General features: G+C 31.7%; 1 protein-coding gene across 1 annotated transcript in view; it reads right to left on the bottom strand.

The window, feature by feature from the left end:
* The window catches only part of LOC134706869 (sentrin-specific protease 1-like), a 30,878-nt gene that overhangs the window by 3,272 nt on the left and 5,570 nt on the right, over positions 1-22,036 (bottom strand). Inside the window, exons 2-17 of the mRNA XM_063566190.1 lie at positions 21,845-21,921; positions 20,331-20,716; positions 19,918-20,002; positions 18,035-18,117; positions 16,125-16,264; positions 15,438-15,724; positions 14,545-14,593; positions 12,912-12,977; positions 12,279-12,363; positions 11,340-11,372; positions 10,849-10,954; positions 9,151-9,293; positions 7,374-7,577; positions 2,404-2,483; positions 1,903-1,981; positions 620-715 (exon numbers count right to left, since the gene is read on the bottom strand). Coding sequence (XP_063422260.1) covers positions 620-715; positions 1,903-1,981; positions 2,404-2,483; positions 7,374-7,577; positions 9,151-9,293; positions 10,849-10,954; positions 11,340-11,372; positions 12,279-12,363; positions 12,912-12,977; positions 14,545-14,593; positions 15,438-15,724; positions 16,125-16,264; positions 18,035-18,117; positions 19,918-20,002; positions 20,331-20,716; positions 21,845-21,921 — 1,999 coding nt within the window. The remainder of the gene's footprint in view (positions 1-619; positions 716-1,902; positions 1,982-2,403; positions 2,484-7,373; positions 7,578-9,150; positions 9,294-10,848; positions 10,955-11,339; positions 11,373-12,278; positions 12,364-12,911; positions 12,978-14,544; positions 14,594-15,437; positions 15,725-16,124; positions 16,265-18,034; positions 18,118-19,917; positions 20,003-20,330; positions 20,717-21,844; positions 21,922-22,036) is intronic.

The following is a 22,036-nucleotide window of genomic DNA, read 5'->3' on the forward strand; positions in this document are numbered from 1 at the left end:
TTTTTATATGGGAATCTCCTTCCAGAGTCATGACTCATGACTTGAGTGAAATCTCACACTTCAGCAGAGAACAGTTGCAATTAAAGGTTGTTTTTCATGTAAAGATGGCAGTATATTAGAAAAATATGGATAAACAAATTATACATCAATGAAACAGCAACTCTGTGACAAAAAATACCAGAAGATGGTGATAATGGATATCTGTATAATGTCCAATGGCAAATAAAATACTTATTTAGGAAGATAACATGATAATGTGATATGACTATAAACTCTGCTTTGTACTTGACTCTTTAATGTTAGTTCACAAGGTGACAGACAGCATAAAGACATGTCGCCCAACCTGGACTCATTAATCTGTCTCTGATCCAACATGTCTTTACTCTCACTGTTAAATAATGTGTGCTTAGTCGACAAGTAGCAAATACTTATTTAAAGTCTTTGGTTTGACAAGACACACAATGCAGTATCAATAAATACCAAGTAACAGCTAGAAGTAATTATGTCATCTTCAACAGGTGCCTGCACAATATAGATGTTAAGTGGATAAAGCTCAACTTGAGAGCATTCTCTTTGAATGTTACAGGAATTGAAAAGGAATATTAAATCTGTTTATTACCTGTTCAAATGTGATATGAGCCCCTCTTGTAATATAATCTGCAAATTTACAAGCAAACATTCCACAATCACTACCATTCATTTGTTGTGGGATATCCTACAAATACAAATTACAGCTATTAGAGACATCTATGCATAGCACAAACAATCCATACTTAGATTTAATTTAAATGACATCCTGGGTCTGTTGCTGCAAAAAGGCTTTCATATCAATCAGGACATAATGGCCCTGTGGACCACTTGTTAGGTTTAAAATATCAATTAATAAAATGCCCCACAGAAGCTTGATACAACTGCAGTGGTCGAACCCTGAACAGTTGGGGCAAGTATGGACACAGCATTCAAGCTTGATACAGCTCTGAATTTGGATTGTGATTAACTAGTTGACACAGCATAGGTTTCTGACACAGAATGGATGTGGTCTAAGAACTTCAAAATTTTAAATTGGACATTTACCTTGTATGGTCCAATATCCAAATTCTAAAAACATGGTTGGGTTCAGCATATCAAAGAACCCCAAGAATTCAATTTTTGATGAAATCAAAAACTGTTCAATTTTGGACCCTTTAGAACTCAATGTGAACCAATTTAAAAAAAGGGGCCCAAATATCAAAAATCTAAATACATGGTTTGATACAGCATATCAAAGAACCCCATATATCCAATTTTTGTTGAAATCAAACAAAGTTAAATTTGGACACTTTTGGCCCTAATACCTAAACTGTTGGGACCAAAACTTCCAAAATCAATCCCAACCTTCCATTTGTGGTTTTTAAACTTGTGTTTAAATTCCGTAGATTTCTATATACTTATACTAAAGTTATTGTGCTAAAACCAATAAAAATGCTGATTTGGGCCCTTTTTTGGCCCCTAATTCCTAAACTGTTGAAACCAAACTCCCAAAATCAATCCCAACCTACCTTTTGTGGTCATAAACCTTGTATTTACTTATACTAACGTTTTTATGCAAAAAACAAATATCTTCGGAGGGCGAAGACATGATACCGAAATAAGATAGCAAAACAAAATGTTTGCGGTCGTATATAAGTACATTGTTAACTCTTTCTGTGAGAATCTTAAAATCATGGAATCATAGTTTAATTACTAGAGGGCACAAGATAAAATGATCAACTAAGCACATAACAAATAAACAAGCAATACAGTTATTGTTTTTAGACCCTCATCAGGTCCTAAGCACCTCTTTACACAGGACCTATTAATCTTAGTTATGTCTATTCGATATCTTGTCAGATTAATCTTAAACAGCTATTCAATCAACCTTACCTCAGCTATTTCTGTTGACCACCCTGACTGGTCAAACTGTTGATTTTTCTTGTCTTTACATTCATCACATAAATATTGCCTTCAAAATGATAAAAAAGTGTAAATGTTTAATACAATATTCATTAAAGCTCATTTTATTTATAGTTGTCTCAAATTATCTAAAAAAAAAAAACCCCTGACAAGTCAATATTAGGATAAAATATTCAATGTTTAAAAGCTTACAATCTGATTATATTTAATTTAGCTTGCAATATGTTGATAAAAGACATGTATCAGCATGTAATTTTAGTGTTGCCTACTATAGGGTATGTTTTTACTCATTATTGAACACTGTAATTTGTCTATAGATGTTTGTATCCCTGTCTCCTTGTTTTCAACACACCATAAGATTTTTAGTCTTAATCCATCAATTGATATGTATAGTAATTTAATCTATTGACAATTATCCACATCCTCATTTTGAAAACAATCTTAATCTGACCTAATTTATAGCATACTTACTTAACAGCATTTAAACATTTAACATTTTGTCCTCCCATTGAGTCGTAATATTTTATACATTTCTTTTTGAAGTCCACAATCTAAAATCATAAAAAAGTATTTAATTACAATTTATAAAAGGCAAGTGCTGTATTAAAGAAGCATAACATAAAGAGCACAATGTAAGCTGTGATACCACAATGTTCATTCACAGATGTTAACTTAGATAGCTGTGATGCTACAGAACTGTCAATATGTGACATTAATTTCAGTTAAGGATTATTGATCCAGATATTGATTTATAAATGTTACTATACATAGTAAAATACTGCAGAAATGTATAGACCAATATGCATACTCTGAGACGTAAATTTACAGACTTTCATTATCATGTAACAAGCTGCTTTGATGCTGAAGAAGTTTTCTTAGCTAAACTGATGTTCATTATCACATACATTTTTCCCGTGTGAATGGGTGTGATGGTGCAGAAGTTAGTTATACCTGTTTGTTAAGTTAAAGAGCCATGCTCTTTAAGGAGGCTCGCAGGTATAAGATTTTTAGAAAAAAAATAAACTTTTAGTTTACATTACAAATTTTATTAATTGCCTTCAGTAGTTTTTACTTTATCATATGGTACAACCAGTTGCTTCGCAGGGCGCAGCATTATACGACCGCAGATGTAGAACCCTGAACAGATGGGACAAGTATGGACACAACTTTTAAGTTTGATACAGCTTTAAATGTGGATTGTGATTAAATAGTTGACACAACATAGGTTTATGTCACATTATGATTTGGACCTTACTGTAGACCAATTTGAAAACTGGACCAAAAATTAAGAATCTACATACACAGTTAGATTTGGAATATCAAAGAACCCCATTTATTCAATTTTTGATGAAATCAAACAAAGTTTAATTTTGGACCCCGATTTAGACCAACTTGAAAACTGGGCCAATAATTAAAAATCTAAGTACATTTTTAGATTCAGCATATTAAAGAACCCCAAGGATTCATTTTTTTATAAAAATCAAACAACATTTAAGTTTAGACTCTTTGGACCTTAATGTAAACCAATTTGAAAAGGGGACCAAAAATTAAGAATCTACATACACAGTTAGATTTGGCATATCAAAGAACCCCAATTATTCATTTTTTTATGAAATCAAACAAAGTTTAATTTTGGACCCTTTGGGCCCAAAATTCCTAAACTGTTGGGACCAAAACTCCCAAAATCAATAACAACCTTCCTTTTATGGTCATAAACCTTGTGTTTAAATTTCATAGATTTCTATTCACTTATACTTAAGTTATAATGTACTGATTTCAATTCAAATTTCTAATGAAGTTTGCAACAATAACTGCTGATTTAAATACATCATACAATATTTAAATGTAATAAAAAGTGCTTGTTATCACTGAATGGTAAAGATTGTTTTAATTTATTAGTTGGTAGTAAAAATGAAAATACATTGTATATTGTATAAAACTATGATTAAAGTTGATTCAACTACTATTCTATACAAAGAAAGATAACTCCAATTGAAAAAAATTAATTGCTATTTCACAATATTGTGCAATTAGATATTTCTTGCTATTGTATAATACTGTGCAATTGAAAATTTCTTGCTATTGCACAATACTTAATATACTGATTTTGAATCCTGATTTGGACCAACTTGAAAACTGGGCCCATAATCAAAAAGCAAAGTACATGTTTAGATAAAGCATATCAAAGAAGCCAAAGAATTTAATTTTTGTTAAAATCAAACTTAGCTTAATTTTGGACCCTTTGGACCTTAATGTAGACCAATTTGAAAACTGGACCAAAAATTAAGAATCTATATACACAGTTAGATTTGGAATATCAAAGAACCCCATTTATTCAATTTTTGATGAAATCAAACAAAGTTTAATTTTGGACCCCAATGGGGACCAACTTGAAAACTGCGCCAATAATTAAAAATCTAAGTACATTTTTAGATTCTGCATATCAACCAACTCCAAGGATTCAATTTTTGTCAAAATCAAACAAAGTTTAATTTTGGACCCTTTGGGCCCCAAATTCCTAAACTGTTGGGACCAAAACTCCCAAAATCAATACCAACCTTCTTTTTATGGTCATAAACCTTGTGTTTAAATTTCATAGATTTCTATTCACTTATACGAAAGTTATACAGTCGATTCCACTTAATTGCATACCGCTTAATAGCATAATTCGGTTAATTGCATACTTTTCTCCTGCACAAAACCATTTCCCATTCACCTAATGTTAAATTGTCCGGTTATATGCATAGCCTTACAAGTGGCATTTCGGTTTATTGCATAGAAAATAATCGCCAGCTAGATATGCTCAGTTAAAACTGACGAGATTTTTGACCGGAAACGGCAATTTGGTAAGTATATTTTTCTTGAATGCATCATAATTTTCATTATTATTTCACATTTACTTGTGTGTTATTCAAATAAAGTTTTAAAACAGTATCTTTCGTGTTTATATGATTATAGAAAAGGCCTCGATGTGTACACAGGTAAAGTTTCCCATATTCTATTTTAAGCCTCGAGGTCATAAAATGTCAATCAGCTGATTGTTGTAAAAACACAACCATTCTTTGATCTTCTATCTAAAAAGGTGTTAATTATTGATTGGATTTCAAACATTGTTCATAGATTATATTTTGGGTGAATTTTTAAAACATTAACGCCTGCTAATTATCGATCATTATCCAATGTGTAATTTCGTAATTCAGCTTGGGTGATCTACATTTATGTTAAATATTACAGGGCATTTATATATGGTTGAAGAATTTTATACATCAATCTTTCCTTTTTAATATTTTTCTAAAAGAAAATTAACTTCTGATAATTATATTTTCTCACTTTCAACACTCGTGGCCAGCAAATAACCCGTGCATGGCCCCATCACCTGTTAACTGCTTTGCATAAACGAAACTATCGGTGTTAAAGTAACAGTGTAACATCACTGTGTAATTGGTAAATACTGCATATCAAAGGCAGTTCATTGCACAATTATTGTGTACAATGATTATAAACTGTGTAGTATTGTTAAACAGTTTATTTTAAACAAAGCGTAACAATTTAATTTGTACATCCGGGTCATAGAAACAAATCTATTTTTAGAACAATTTTATTTTTGTATCTCAGGTAAAGGAAAAGTCGGTACATAAATAAACTAAAACAAAATGTGTTTATAAACTTTATTGAAAGAATACACAATGAAATAAAATGTATGACAGTAGACAAATAACTTTTATTAGAATAAATAAGCATTCATTATGTTGTTAGTGGACTATGGACGTACATCTTTCTTCTTTGCTGATCTGCACTATCGATGTGATTTGACTCCGTAATTTGTCATTTCGGATATAAGCATACTCCGCTTTATTGCATAATTTCGTCTGACAAATAGGCTATGCAAATAACCGGAATGTACTGTAATGTGAAGACCAAGAAAAATGTTTATTTGGGCCCCTAATTCCTAAACTGTTGGGATCGTAACTCCCCAAATCAATACCAACCTTCCTTTTGTGGTCATAAACCTTGTGTTTAAATTTCATAGATTTCTATTTTCTTAAACTAAAGTTATTGTGCAAAAACCAAGAATAATGCTTATTTTGGCCCTTTTTTGGCCCCTAATTCCTAAACTGTTGAAAACAAAACTCCCAAAATCAATCCCAACCTTCCTTTTGTGGTCATAAACCTTGTGTCAAAATTTCATAGATTTCTATTTACTTAAACTAAAGTTACTGTGCGAAAACCAAGAAAATGCTTATTTGGGCCCTTTTTGGCCCCTAATTCCTAAAATGTTGGGATCAAAACTTCCAAAATCAATCACAACCTTTCTTTTGTGGTCCTAAACCTTGTGTTAAAATTTCATAGATTTCTATTAACTTTTACTAAAGTTAGAGTGCGAAAACTAAAAGTATTCGGACAGCGACGACGACGACGCCAACATGATAGCAATATACGACGAAAATTTTTTCAAATTTTGCAGTCGTATAAAAATCATTCCAAAAAATCAATTCGTGTTCACCCCAGATGACTTTTAAAATGACGATATCATTGAAAAGGCTCTAAATTATCTCCCTTTGGTGCAAAAAGGCCATTTTTTGGCATTAAAATTGAAATATTTTTTTTAACTCATCGGTGACCTATATATTTTATTGTTGTTTTCAAATAAGCTGTACATAAACTAAATAATTGTAAAATTTAAGCTATTTCTGTAATTTAGTTCTTTATTACTTCGATATTGCCGCTATTTCTCCTATTAGTTCAACAGAAAAAAAGGACATTATCAAAAATGTATGCTTCTTTCTAAGGCAGATTGTGAGCGTAAATGAACGGTGACCCCATTTTTTTATTTCATTTTTCTATTAAGGATAAGATAAAGTTCATTTATAGAAAAATATAGCGAAATCCTATATTAAATAAAAAAAAATCATTTAGACCCGCGAGCCCCCTTAAGTTAATTTACAAAAGTTAGAATAATTAATAGCTGTTTTCCTCTAGAAATATATGTATTGATGTGTATATATTTATAAAACTGTGATATTAATGTCAAAAATCAAATATCTAGATGAAAACATACCAAAATAAAATTAATGGAAAATGTGTTTATTGGCCACATATGCCTGAGTCATTATCTACTTGTAGGAATGCAGGATTCATTTGTTAAGACTGCTTTGTGATTATAGGCATTGTGAATAAGTTTAATAACATTTGGTGGGGGGAACAAAAAATTTAGCTATTTTCATATTCATAAAGGGGCATAAAAGTGATGCCACCCAATTTCAAACATTATCTATGTTTTGTGGTAATAAGCATTGTGTATAAGTTTTATAACATTTTGTTGAGGCAAACAAAACCAATTTTGTGGATGTATGGACATCACAGACCAGGATAACACTTGATTCCCCCTCCACTATGGCAATTTTTAATCAATACAAATACAATTATTAATTTCAACTTACACATAGACACCAATGCATTCCTAAATGTACAGGAACTATTAAGTAGTCATAACTGAATATATCGACTTTCTTTGTCCATCTCCGCACTGTGGAATGTCCACCAGACATTATTTTGGGATAAAAAAATGTATTGAAGGCATAACATTTTGGATAATTGTCTTTTTCTCCTCTCTCCATTAACATGTTCATATAAAAATTTATCACCTGAAAAATAAGTTATAATATTAACCTATGACATATAAATTATCATAATTGTAAATTCTACTAAATCTTACTATTTACACATTTAAGTATTTATATATTATGTACAGAACTGAGTTTTATGTCATTTTTTGTTGACTAGTTGTATGTCTTCTCCATATTGCAATCATATTGTATATACTTTGACTTCATGCTTTTCTATAACACCTTGATATATTATTCTTTAACATGAATACATCCAGTGTTTAAATACTTTACAAATTAATCCTATTAACAAATACAAAAATTAAATATTCCTCCTCCCTAATCATTTTTTAGAAGTCATTGTCTGAGAAAAAATTATTCAACATGAACTTCTATATGAAGGTTATTATTAAAAATATCACGGAAATGTGATGTAACTCTAAACTGATGTGCTAACAGCACTGTCTGAACTAAAACCTGTGACGTACCTCATCATTTAACCAATTAAGGCCAGCTAATGTTGCTATATCTCCCCTTGTTATTTGTAGTCTGTACCCCTCTACTAGTACTTCATGTGCTAACCCTACTGTCTGAACTAAAACCTGTGACCTACCTCATCATTTAACCAGTTAAGGCCAGCTAATGTTGCTATATCACCCCTTGTTATTTGTAGTCTGTACCCCTCTACTAGTCTGAACTAAAACCTGTGACCAACCTCATCATTTAACCAATTAAGGCCAGCTAATGTTGCTATATAACCCCTTGTTATTTGTAGTCTGTACCCCTCTACTAGTCTGAACTAAAACCTGTGACCTACCTCATCATTTAACCAGTTAAGGCCAGCTAATGTTGCTATATCACCCCTTGTTATTTGTAGTCTGTACCCCTCTACTAGTCTGAACTAAAACCTGTGACCTACCTCATCATTTAACCAATTAAGGCCAGCTTATGTTGCTATATCACCCCTTGTTATTTGTAGTCTGTACCCCTCTACTAGTCTGAACTATAACCTGTGACCTACCTCACCCCTCTACTAGTCTGAACTAAAACCTGTGACCTACCTCATCATTTAACCAGTTAAGGCCAGCTAATGTTGCTATATCACCCCTTGTTATTTGTAGTCTGTACCCCTCTACTAGTCTGAACTAAAACCTGTGACCTACCTCATCATTTAACCAATTAAGGCCAGCTTATGTTAATATATCACCCCTTGTTATTTGTAGTCTGTACCCCTCTACTAGTCTGAACTATAACCTGTGACCTACCTCACCCCTCTACTAGTCTGAACTAAAACCTGTGACCTACCTCATCATTTAACCAGTTAAGGCCAGCTAATGTTGCTATATCACCCCTTGTTATTTGTAGTCTGTACCCCTCTACTAGTATGAACTAAAACCTGTGACCTACCTCATCATTTAACCAATTAAGGCCAGCTTATGTTGCTATATCACCCCTTGTTATTTGTAGTCTGTACCCCTCTACTAGTCTGAACTATAACCTGTGACCTACCTCATCATTTAACCAATTAAGGCCAGCTAATGTTGCTATATCACCCCTTGTTATTTGTAGTCTGTACCCCTCTACTAGTCTGAACTAAAAACCTGTGACCTACCTCATCATTTAACCAATTAAGGCCAGCTAATGTTGCTATATCACCCCTTGTTATTTGTAGTCTGTACCCCTCTACTAGTACTTCATGTGCAGGTTGACCTCTTAAAGCTTTGTTAATAACATCATCCATTTCAGGAGTTATTTCTGTACAAATAAAGTATAGCTTTTTGAAGGACAATGAAAAAAAAAAAACATATTTCTATGTCATGCATTTCATCTCTAAATGTTATGTCATGATCATAACCGGAATATAGTCTATAACATCTGCCCTTTTACATTTGATAAAATAGAGCTAATGTGTTTTAGTCGATTTTAGTCTCTGATGCATGATTTTTTACTATTAATTGGTTTTGGCTTTTAACTAGCTGTCAGTAACTGTGAGTACTCTCAAATCGTATTTTCTTGTTAATTCGACCTGTTGATACTGTTTATAATGCTTTTTTGTCATTTTTTATTTATATGGATCTTGTCTGTATACCAGCTTTGATTATTTGTAATATCTTCAATTTTTCACTTATTCTTACAACATTTGTATAAACTTCAAGATTATAAAAAAACGGGTTTTTTTCTAAAGTGAACATTGATTGGTTAAATATTTCTCAGTGTGTTTGAATTTGTTTGTTAGCCTTTTGGTCATGAATGTTTGTCTCTAATATTTAATTAACTGTGCATTTGTATTCAGATATCGCAGATCAAATTTATTCAATCATTGTGTAATCATACGTTTTTTGATTGAGTTAAGTCTGCCAATTGATATTTTATCGTATGTTTTTCTATGTTGTGATGTTATGCTATTGTTTCAGAAAAAGGGAGAAGGTTTGGGCCCATTAAAACGTTTAATCCCGCTGCAAATGTTTGCACCTGTCCTAAGTCAGGAATCTGATGTACAGTAGTTGTCGTTTGTTTATGTAATATATACGTGTTTCTCGTTTCTCGTTTTGTTTATATAGATTAGACCGTTGGTTTTCCCGTTTGAATGGTTTTACACTAGTAATTTTGGGGCCCTTTATAGCTTGTTGTTCGGTGTGAGCCAAGGCTCCGTGTTGAAGGCCGTACTTTAACCTATAATGGTTTAATTTTTAAATTGTTATTTGGATGGAGAGTTGTCTCATTGGCACTCACACCACATCTTCCTATATCTAATATTAAATCATGGTTTTGATATTGTTATGCATGTTTTAGTTCAGTTTAGTTTAGTTTAGTTTAAACATATTTATTTATAGTGGATTGGGAAACAAGTTTTACATCTTATATCAAACCTGTTCCACTTTGCGGGTGCGAGTGCTGCCTTGTAGTGGTATGAGCCTGCTCTTTTTTCGAAATCAACAAGGTTTTTTTGTATGTCCAAGAGATATGGCTCTCTCTTAACACAGGTCAGCCATTTATTGTCCCCTAATGACTGACTAACATTGTTTCCTCAAAACCATACTCACAAAAAATGTCAAGGGAGAGCCGAAAATTCAGTCCCTGAAATTTTCATTTTGGAGCAGGAATCGAAACAGGAACCTTTGTGTTTTACTTTATTTTCTCACCAAATTTGTTTTTTCTAACTGTTGACATTTGTTTGTCACAGTAAATTATATATTTTTGCATGCAATTATTATTAACATTTTTAAAGAATGAAATAAAAGTGAGTTAAATTATCATGATTTTAGGAGAAACTGCATATAAATATCTGAATCAGATATAATATGGTTACCAGGTAGCACTTCTTCTTTTTCTTCTTCCTCCTCATCTGACAACTCTACAGGTAAATCTTCTGTTACTGCTGGTACTTTCTCGTACAACCTCATCTGTATGCGTAACTGAAAATCAAACACAACAATGAATTAAACAATCAAACTTAAAAAAAAACAGGTGTGGTATAAATGAATGAGGCAGCAATCCAACACCAAAGGACAATCAAAATAATTTTCTGGAGGTACTATTTTTTGTCTTAAACCATAAAATTGAAATTCTAACAACAATTCATTACGCAGTAAATATAATACTGAAATAATATTTTTCAAATTTAACTTTTAATTTTGTAAATATTATTAACAAAAATAATATTCTATGGGAATTAATATCCGAGTTATTGAATGTGTTTGCATACTTTCTTTGGGAAACTAAATAAAATGCTTATGTGATTATTTATTTTACTTTTCCTCAATCCAAACAAACCAATGTTATTTAAGAATTCCTACTCACCCTTTTCTCAAGATCATCATCTTTGCCTTTTCTCTGTAAAAGATACAAATTCTAATATCATACAAAATTTAAACATTTAGTCTGCATGTGACCGAATCCTTCCCTCCCCAAAAATCCTCTCTTTTCCAATAGGTATAATACTTATCATATAAAAAAAATGTCAACACAATTGAGAAAATTGAAATTTGTAAAATATAAGATTTTGTGACAATTTGCTCTCCTACATTTTCTTTTGTTTAGTAAGCCTGAGGTGTACTGTGGATGTCAACTAGTTTATTTTCTCTTTGTCTTATTGCTTTCAAACATTGTCTAGAGTTTGAAAAATTAGTTGTATTTAACTGTCAAAAGTGTGTTTTTTAATGTTATTATGACAGAAGTGGTTGTATATTTATTTTTCCTACATGTCATTTGACAAAATGGCTAATTTTGAAATTATTCCTCATAAGTTGTTGTCAATTTGTGTTCACACTCTCCCTTTGCCACACCATCTGACAGATGGGGTTGACTATGTGCTAAGATTATATCTCTATCACCATAAGATATAAGTGGTTGACTTCCTCTTTACACCCCTTTTATCCTTCCATACAACATTATGTGATTAAACTCATCCTTTCTTTCTAACTGTTGTTATTGATGTGGTTATCTGTTAGGATCACAAGATATATCTTCTTTATATACAGAAGCTTGTAGTGTTTATATAATGAATGTTTCATCCTATTCTTCCAAGTTACAATATCTACTTTCCAGTTAACTTTGCACTGCTTAACTTCAAAAATTTCTTATTTCTTCACCTTTCAAAATAATGTCAACCTGACTGTTTACCCAGTGATCTTTCTTATTCATTCTTTTTCCTAAACTCTCACATTCAAACATCACTGATTATATTTGAAATCTTTCTTTTATCATCCTCTCCTCCCAAACCTTATTATAAATGCTTACCCTTTCCTCATATAATTTTGCTTTCAGCTCTGCTTCAGCTATTTTCCTTGTTCTATCTCTGGCTGATGATGAATATTTTGACATACTGAAACAAACAATTAGAATTACATAATACATGGTGATGTCTTGGTAAGAGAGCATGATAAAGCCCTAATTGTGCACTTTGAATATGTTTTGAAAATAAAATGAGTTATAAAGAAGGCATTCAATCAGAGGCAAATAAAATGGCTCACACAGCCTAACAGGAGAAGATGAGCTAATAAAGGCTATTAGTTTGAAAAATAAACTAATTTGCTTATAAAGATATAGAAAGATGTGGTGTGAGTGCCAATGAGACAACTCTCCATCCAAATAACAATTTAAAAAAAAGTAAACCATGATGCTTCATTTTAGTTAATTCTAACAACTTTTGTTATTCAGATTTCTATATCCCAAAATTCTGAAATGTCTTCTGCCGTTGACACATAAATTAATATTCATAACTTTTTCATGGCTATTCTTACATGCAAATCATTAGAAATTGGTGACAAAATTTACTTCAGCGTTCTCTAGTATAAGGATGAATACAAATCTGAGAATAATAGCCACGCAATCAATGTATTACAGATCACTTCTATAGGATTTTAGACTTACATTCCTGAGACCCAGCTGTCTGATAAATACTCTGAACTTCTGTAATCTTTGAGGTCTGTTGAAATTCTGTAAAATATATAGTGTTTAGTTATACTGAGATGAGACCAATCTTTAAAATTGAAAGATCTAACTTTAATCTTTGAGCTACAAAATTTTAAACTGAAAGGTAAAACCCTTGTCCAAATTTTCAACAATTCTACTTATAAAAAAAAACTGCCAAGGGAAATTATGCAGTTAATAGAATTGAGAAATTCATTAAGTTTTCAAAACTGTTTGCTTTTAAGAACAAAATGAATTTCTTAATCATTTTTTCCATTTTGTTCTTGTTCCAACAGAAAATAAATGTTGAAATTTGCAAAAAAAATTAGAATTCATGATCCAATATGAGCCATAAACAAGAAAATTTGTCCACAGGAGACCATACCCTACTCACACACATATCACATTTCCATGTTCAGAGTTTGCAAAATAAGGGTCAACATAATATCCCTACTATGGACAGAAAGGGGACAAATTTCACATCATAAAGATAACGTATATTTAGTTTCAAATTGATGTGATTCCAACTTCATAGTAACTACCTTAACCCTTCTATTAAACAGGATAAGGGAGAGATGCACTGACCAGAAAACAATGTCCCCATCAATCATAGACAAGCCCTAAAATAGAGAGATCTGATTGGTGTACTAACATATAAATAACAAAAATGTGTCCACAGTACACGAATACCCTACTTGCACTATCATTTTTCTTACTGGATTGTGAAATTGGAATAAATTCTCTAATTTGGCATTAAAATTAGAATGATCTTATCAAAGGGAACATGTATACTAAGTTTCAAGTTGATTGGACTTCAACTTCATCAAAAACTACCTTGACCAAAAACTTTAACCTGAAGTGTAACAGACGGACGAAAGAACAGACGGACGGACAGACGCACAGACCAGAAAACATAATGCCCCTCTACTATCGTAGGTGGGGCATAAAAATTATGTTCTGGAAGATTTACCATCATTGACAGCACCTATTTCTTTGACATGAGAAATTATGGATTTTTCATTTGATAGGAAAATCACAATGTTTCTTTGCAAGCAATGCCTCATTATCCCCATATAAAAAAGCTACTGCTCAATGAAGCAAATCCATATCATAACTGAACAGAGCAGATGTATAAATTCTATATTTTAAGTTATAATTGAAACAACAAATCTGTATACCTGGACACATGTCAAATGCTTATTCATTTTGATGGAGGATAAAGGCTTAAATTTTCAGATTTATTAATGAAATGAAGGTGGTACATAACACTACAGGGAGGTTACTCTGTAAAATCAGTATTGTTTTACTCACTTTTTATTGTTAAGAAAATATTTAGCATCTTAATGATAAAATTTATTTTTTGTCAAACTGCTGTATATCCAATGAAAATGTTCAAATAAACTGTGTGGTTAAAATCTTTTGATTTTTTTGTATTTTTGTCAAAGGGTCAAAGTAAATATCCTGTCAAAATTTCATGAAACTTAAACAAGCCAAATAAATTTTATTCCAAGTGTTTGGTACCACCTTAAATGTGTATGATGACTGATTTTAACTTGGATGTGTACAGATTAATGTATGCTTAAAAAAAATATACCTTTGGCTTCTTTCTATCATTGACTCTCTTTCAGGTGGAGTTTTTCTGCCTGAAAAATGAAATATTAAATCAATGGTATAATTTCTGAAAAATCAGGCAAATATTGTACATGAGAGAATGTCCACAGGATCAGATGGATGCCTGGTACTTCTATGTCACTCACAACGTGTCGCAATGTGAACTAATAATGCCTTACAAAGAAGACATATTTATTTTTTCAGATTTTAGGAACTTCAAGTTTGATTTTGCTCATAAAAACTGGTAAATATTTGTCATTTCCCCATTGACAATTTAGCAGCTTGGAAGTTTTTTTATCTACATAATAGGTGACTGAAAAACTTTAAACTTCGATAAATAATTTCTATTTTTTGTTCTGAACCAAAATGTGGAGGCTGCCACTGAGAATGTATTCAAAGATAAACTACCATTTTGCCGGCCTTAACCCTATGTTCCATTCTACACTTGATTATTGTTTTATTCTCAACACTCTAAAGGATGAATGTGAACAAGTTTGGGTTTCACTGACCAAACGGATTAAGAGAAAAGATTTATTTTCTAGTTTATAGATAGATGGCATGACAAAAGACACAAATTAGCATCTTAAAGATCCTGTGATGTGTAAAATTTGTTGAGTACTAACAAGGCAATTTACAACAATGCCATGAAGATATTTAAACGATCATAGAGTAATTTTGCAAACATCAAATGACAATAAAATTACAAGTGATTCTTGGCCCAAGTTCACAAATTGATTGAACTTCTCTTCCAACAATGTTACATTCATTAACATGATTAAATAACTCAAACCTCAGATATAAGTCAATTATTTCAGGGACTTCAGAATTTCACACAAAGATCTAAAATTCCATGGTCTTAATAATAAGAATTCCTACCTCTATGAGATTCTTCAGTTGTAAATAGTTCTAACATGGATGTGTCTGGTAGTCTTGTTGATTCTAACAGTGGTTTCTGTGGTAATGAGGTAGGTGTTTGAACAGTGCTTCCACTTAACGAGGTCTTTCGAATCATTTCTATCGGGGAGATATGTCTTTCTAGCATAGATGATCCAGGAGGATGTTGGATGTGTTTTGCTTTCATTTTATGACGAGGAATATCTTTTGAAATGTCTATTTTTGTAACATAATGATTTGTTCTGTTTCCCAGCAAACTTTCTTCTGACCTGAAGTGAAAAAACAAAGCCAAAATATTAAAAAAATTGTAAAATGTGCAACCCCTGTTATTATTGTAACTGTTTATATCCATACATTCTACTAAAATTGATTGTTTCCATTTGTCAAATTTGCTAGAAATCTTTATAGTGACATAAACTGGTCTTCTAATCTCAGGGTAATTGTTTCTTTTTGTGTACCAAATATTATTGTCCTACCACTAGTGCTTCCCACCATAAATTGACCTAATTCCAAACTCATAAATTGTTGAAGATGCTGCCGCCAGAAAGTGTTCAAACAAAACTAGCTTGTTCTACTTTGTAGAGGCAAGGCAAAAAGCTTAGGTTCAACTAAAGTAAACATGTTCCTTTTTATATTCTTGTGCATTCATAAACATTTCATAAATCTCACCTGTGTGATTTTGATTTATTCACAGAAGGCCAGTCTTGTTGGTTAACTTCATTTTCTTCTGTTTGTGATGATTTAAGTGGAACACTGGTATACTGTTGAAGCAACATCTTGTATCTTTCTTTTTCATCTAGTCGAACAGTCTGTAACATAAAAATCCATTAAATATTTTATAACTTCCTAAGTAAAGTGTAATGCATTTTAATGATACAACCTGAGCATCAGTTAAAGGTAGTTTTGCAGAAAGTTATAATAGTGGTAAATTACTACTAAAATTGATTAAAAAACCTATAAGCCATTGCATGTCTTGCAAAATTCAGCAAGGTTATGGCTTGTACACTGCCTAAATCAATAACTATTATAGGTTTAAACATATTTCAGGGGAAAATAAACACACTTAAGGTGGTACCCAACACTTTCACTAAAATTAATTTGGCTCGTTTAATTTTCATTAAATTTTGTCAAAGCATTTACTTTGACCAAGTTTTGAACCAACCATTTTGTCAGAAAAGATACACTGGTTATATAGCAGTTTGACAAACACCGATTTTGATCATTTAGAAGCTTAATATTCCTTTTACAACACAACATAATTAAAACATTTAGCTGATTTTACAGAGTTATCTCCCTGTAGTGTTAGGTACCACCTTAAGCAGTCTTAAATGTGAAAAGTGGAGTAACTTCTATGGGGAATGTGTCCATGGGACACAGATGATACCTCTGTATGCATATCATATAAAGTTATAAAGGGACATAACTGAAGAATAGTAAAAGTGACGCTCCCATAAGTTGTACTTGATCTGAGTTCTAAGGTAATAAGTAATGTGAATAAGTTTCATAAAACAGCAGTGATATTGTTGGCTTTTTTCAAAACTACCTCTACCCTTTTTTATTGGGAAAATATGCGTCATTTTCATCAAATTGGGAAATTTAAAATATATCATGAATTTGACTGAAACTTCAATATACAGACCCATTTTCACAAGTCAAACCCTGCTATAAAATAAGACCCCATTGTATCAGTGATGATACATAAATAGACCCTCAAATCTGCACCTATAGTCATTTTAGGCATGAAAAATCTTTAAATGAGTGTTTTCAGTTTGTATTCATGTACAATTACTATTGAGACTGCACTAATTGGGAAAAAAATTGTCTTTTTGGGAATAATTTAAGCCATTTTTTTCTTCAAATTGGGATTCTTCTCCAGGGGAAAAAGCCTGTATTCTCCACTAATTTAAGGCAAACAATATCACTGAACAGGCATACCTCTTGAACTGTTAAAGTGACACCACCACTATTAAAATTTTATCTGTATTTTGTGGTACATGCACTGTGTGTTTATATAAGTTTCATGACTTTAATACCATATAAACTTTTCAGTTTGTGACATATATAACCAAACAAATGGAGACAATAACTATAAAATTAAAAATTACCTGTATTTTAAGAACAATGACATTCTATACTATTTTTTAAATGGTCAAGTGGTACCTTTATTTTATTCTTAAATCAAAGAAATACCTATTTCTGAGGTAAGAAAGGGGTATAACTCTGGAACAGAGATGTGAATATGCCAAATTTCAACTTGACCTGTAATATGGTCCATGACATTTTATTTTAATTTAGCAATTTTTTCAGGAAATAAATTACTATTAATAGTCATAAGTTACACCATAAATGTAAAAACAGTCAAAAATATTGTATTCAGGTTTCAAAAGAATTGGTCAAGGGGTGTAATCATTATCAACGGGAAAGGAAATAAGACAAAACTTTTAAGGTAACCAAGAGGCTTAACTAACACAAATATGTTGACATGGTTTAACAAAGAAGATCTTTAGAGGCTAATCAAAGTAATCGTCATAGAATTATCCTGAGTATGACTTCCGTAATATTTTGTAGATTATTTTTACCTCTGTTGCTGTGAAGAGTACTTCAGGCTTTTTCTTCTCAAACAATGATCTCTGCTTTCTTCTGTCACTCCCTGGTCTATGATCTGTAACAAAGTTATAAAATTAATGGGCATCTTCTTCCTCAAGTCCTCAAAATTTAAAATTTTCTTTTATGTTTGCTAGGATTTTTTTTTTTATTTATTCACTTCAGACGGGATGGTTTTTGTTATTAACACCTGCTCACTGTTGGCTGCTCACTTGATTGATTAATTGAGTTTGGACTTAAACACCAATGTAAGTATTTTTTCTTATTATTTTGTTAGACCACTGATCCGGTGTAAAGCCCCCAGGAACACCAAAGCCACAGTTTGTTGTTAAGTGGTTGTTCTTGGTTTCTGTCATTCACATGTTCATTTGCTTTTTTGTTTAATGTTTTTCAGCCTAAATCAGGCAATTGTTTCACATTTTGTTATTCAAATCTTTGATAGCTTATTATACATGTATGGTGCAGGGCTCACGCTACCAGGCAACTTGGGCAAAGAATTCGCTTTCCCCGACTGTCACTTCGCTTTCCCCTACCCCCAAAAGCGAAGACAAGTCGCCCTGTTGTTTACGATACTCGCTTTCAGTCGCTTCTGTCATCGGACATTTTCAAATTTTTACCAAGTTGATGAAACATCAACTTTTTATTAATCATTAAAGAAATTTAGACATAAACGATTAATTATCTTTTAAAATGAGATTGAAGCATCGTTTTTGCATTGTGTAGCATGTTATTTGACAAAAATACAACTTTTTATCACTTCGTGCACTTCCGAAAGTTCCGGTGCTTGTTACTCAAAAACGTACATCAACCTAACTTTCGGCTGCGAAATAAGTTTGTTACTTCATTTAAACTTGATAACAGTTGCCCCCAGTAAATGTTCAATCCATTTATTGCATTAAAAACGTCATGATCCTTTCCCAATAACTTGTCAAACATCGTTTATTTTTGTAAATTTTCTTGCAATCGTCCGCCATTGTCCGATTTTCTAAACTACAGATCGGAAACGGACCAACTATGACCGAAATCCGTATTTTTATAAAAATTACTACGGATGCACGGATGAACAGCTGACAGAAGAATATTGATCCCAAAAGTAAAAATTACGCATTCCACATGCATTAAAATACTTTTGGATTACATCTAAATAAACTCATCATTGATTGGTGTATATAATTCCCTATAATTTATATGGATTGTTGTAAACTATTGTAAAGTTGCTTAACTCTTTAACTATTACACTAATATCAATATATCATGGCCCAGCTTACCTTTATATATCTTTTGATGAGAAACACTGATTTCATACACAAGATAGTTTTTTTTATTAAATTGTAATTGATATATTATAAATTCTTTACCTTTTAAAAAAAATATTTTTTTTAGTGCTAGACATTTAGTTGGTAGTTTCTCACAAGGACCTTAGTCATGTTAGTAAAATTTAAACAACTTTTTATTTGAAATGTTACTTTAATTGAATACTCAGATATGAATTGAACAATAAAAAAAGAACATTATTTACAAATGACCGTTTATACTACAGTAAAATCCAAATATTGTAGCGCACCGCACGAATGAGCACTTCTCTTTCAAATCTCACCACTTCTCCCTATCAGTTTCAAAAAGAGAAGTCACTTCTCCCTATAATTCTGAAGTAGTGTGAGCCCTGTGGTGGTTTTTTTTACATGTTATACGTTTGGACTTAGGTGAATAGTTGTCTATTTGGCAATCATACCACATTTACTAATATTCATTCTTAGTTTGTTTGAACAGTAATAATTCAAACTTAAGAGTTGTAAATAAGCTAAATGTTTGTTTCTTATACTATATTTTTCATTTCTTTAGATGAATACAAACATACTGCTCTGTTGCATACTGTCTTGACCATTTCTGCTTGGCTCCATAGAACCTTTTACTACTGATGCATAACTCTTTCTACCAATCTGCTGTAATTAAGCATCGTAAATATTCTTAATTAAGTCTTATGAATTATTATACATGAAATATAAATCTGTTTTCAAAATAATGCTCAATACATGTACATGTATGTACAAAAATGTAAATATAGATTCCTTTATGTTGACCACTAGATATTTTGTCCTTTGGAATGTTGCTGTCTAGTTGAGACAAAAACAGCATATTCTTTTATTAAATTTAAGTCTTCTGAAGTCATGTATCAAATCTCAGAAAAATTTGCAAATAACTTTTCATTTTATTTAATTAACAAAATTTAAACATTGATTTTGATTATGATGGTTGTTTGTCAGTGCTTACTTGTTGATAACCTGGGCCCTGTCCTTGAATGATATCATCAGTAGGAGTTTCTCGTCCATCACCATTTACTATATTACCATCACTAATGGAATTTCTCTCTATTTCCTGACTATTACCGTTATAACTTGGAATTTCAGATAAAGCATGGTCACTTCTTTTATCCTTGACATATATCTGACTTTTGCCATAGTTTGTCTGACCTTGATTTGACCTCTTGGCAACTGCTATCCTGTTACCATTATGTTTTCCTGACACATCATGATCTCCATCATTTGTGAAGTTCTGATGTAAGTCACCATTTCTTTTGCCGGGTTCTTTTGTTTTAAAATCAAACATGCTACTCCAGCTTGATTTACTTTTAACCCAGTTAGCCATCTCAGCAAAAACTGAAAGTTAAATTTAAATTATACAATCTTTCAAAAAATCAAGGTTAAGAAGTTCATCTTTTGATACAGGGTATGCAGATCTTTCTCGTTAAGTCTTTCATGGTGTGCTTTTGTTGATGGGATCATAACCACCAAAATAAATCCTTTCTTTTTGTGGTTATAAACCTTGTGTTAAAATTTTATTGATTTCTATTTACTTATACTCAAGTTATTATCCAGAAACCATCTGTCTTTGGATGACGTGATACCAATATATGACCAAATTTTTTTTAATTTTTGCAGTCTTATAAAAAACTTTGTTGATAATTCATCCAATTATGCTTTTTTGGTGTGTGTTTTGTATATGCGTCTTTTTGTATTTCTTTGGTTCTTATAACATGTATAAGGTGACTCTGTACTCAAAAAGATCCCGTCAGTATGATATTGTTATATTTCATGTCATTTTGATATATTTCTATTATGAATTACAAAATACGTTGAACCACAAACGTCAAAATCATTCAATCACGTAGGGGAATTAACTATTTGTGGATTCTATATATAACTTTTGGACTATTTCAAATCTCAGTCTATTTCTAAAATTTATTCTTACATACTATTGATTTTTTAACCTGTGTATGCTAACATTGCCTATGTAAATTTTAAAATTGTTTGTATGTACATTGAACGACAAATCTATGTGACGTATAAATTTTCCTTACGTCAGACACACAAATCAATGAATGTGCTTGTAGATAGATGTTTTTGTGTTCTGTTAAATTGTTCCTTTTAGAATTGTTATACGATGATGACTGCTGTACCAATATTTTGACTATTCTATTTATTGTCTGTTTAGTTAACGCATCAATGTAAGTATAATGGAGTTTGAGGAGTCATCAAAGTGAGAGGGTTAGCGCTATAAAACCAGGTTTAATCCACCATTTTCTATATTTCAAAATACCTGTACCAAGTCAGGAATATGACAGTTCTTGTCCATTCGTTTTTGATTCGTTTTGTTATTTGATTTTCCCATGTGATTATGGACTTTCCGAATTCATTTTACTCTAAGTTCAGTATTTTGGTAGATTTAGACATATTATGCATTTAAAGAATAATAAATGCAAATATTGTAAATATTGACATACTTACAGTTGTAACCAAGTTGGGGGTTTTGCTGTGAATTCTTTGGTCGTTTTACTTCAATTATTTCGCAGTCTGTGTCATCACTGAATAATAATAAAAAAATACCTTTACTCTTATATGCTGTTCATCAACCTACACAAAAACAAGAGGCTGTCACAATGTCAGCAAATCGGATTTGTTAACACTTATTTGTGTCCT

This window comes from Mytilus trossulus, chromosome 2, assembly GCF_036588685.1.
Source record: "Mytilus trossulus isolate FHL-02 chromosome 2, PNRI_Mtr1.1.1.hap1, whole genome shotgun sequence".
Classification (NCBI taxonomy): Eukaryota; Metazoa; Mollusca; class Bivalvia; order Mytilida; family Mytilidae; genus Mytilus; species Mytilus trossulus.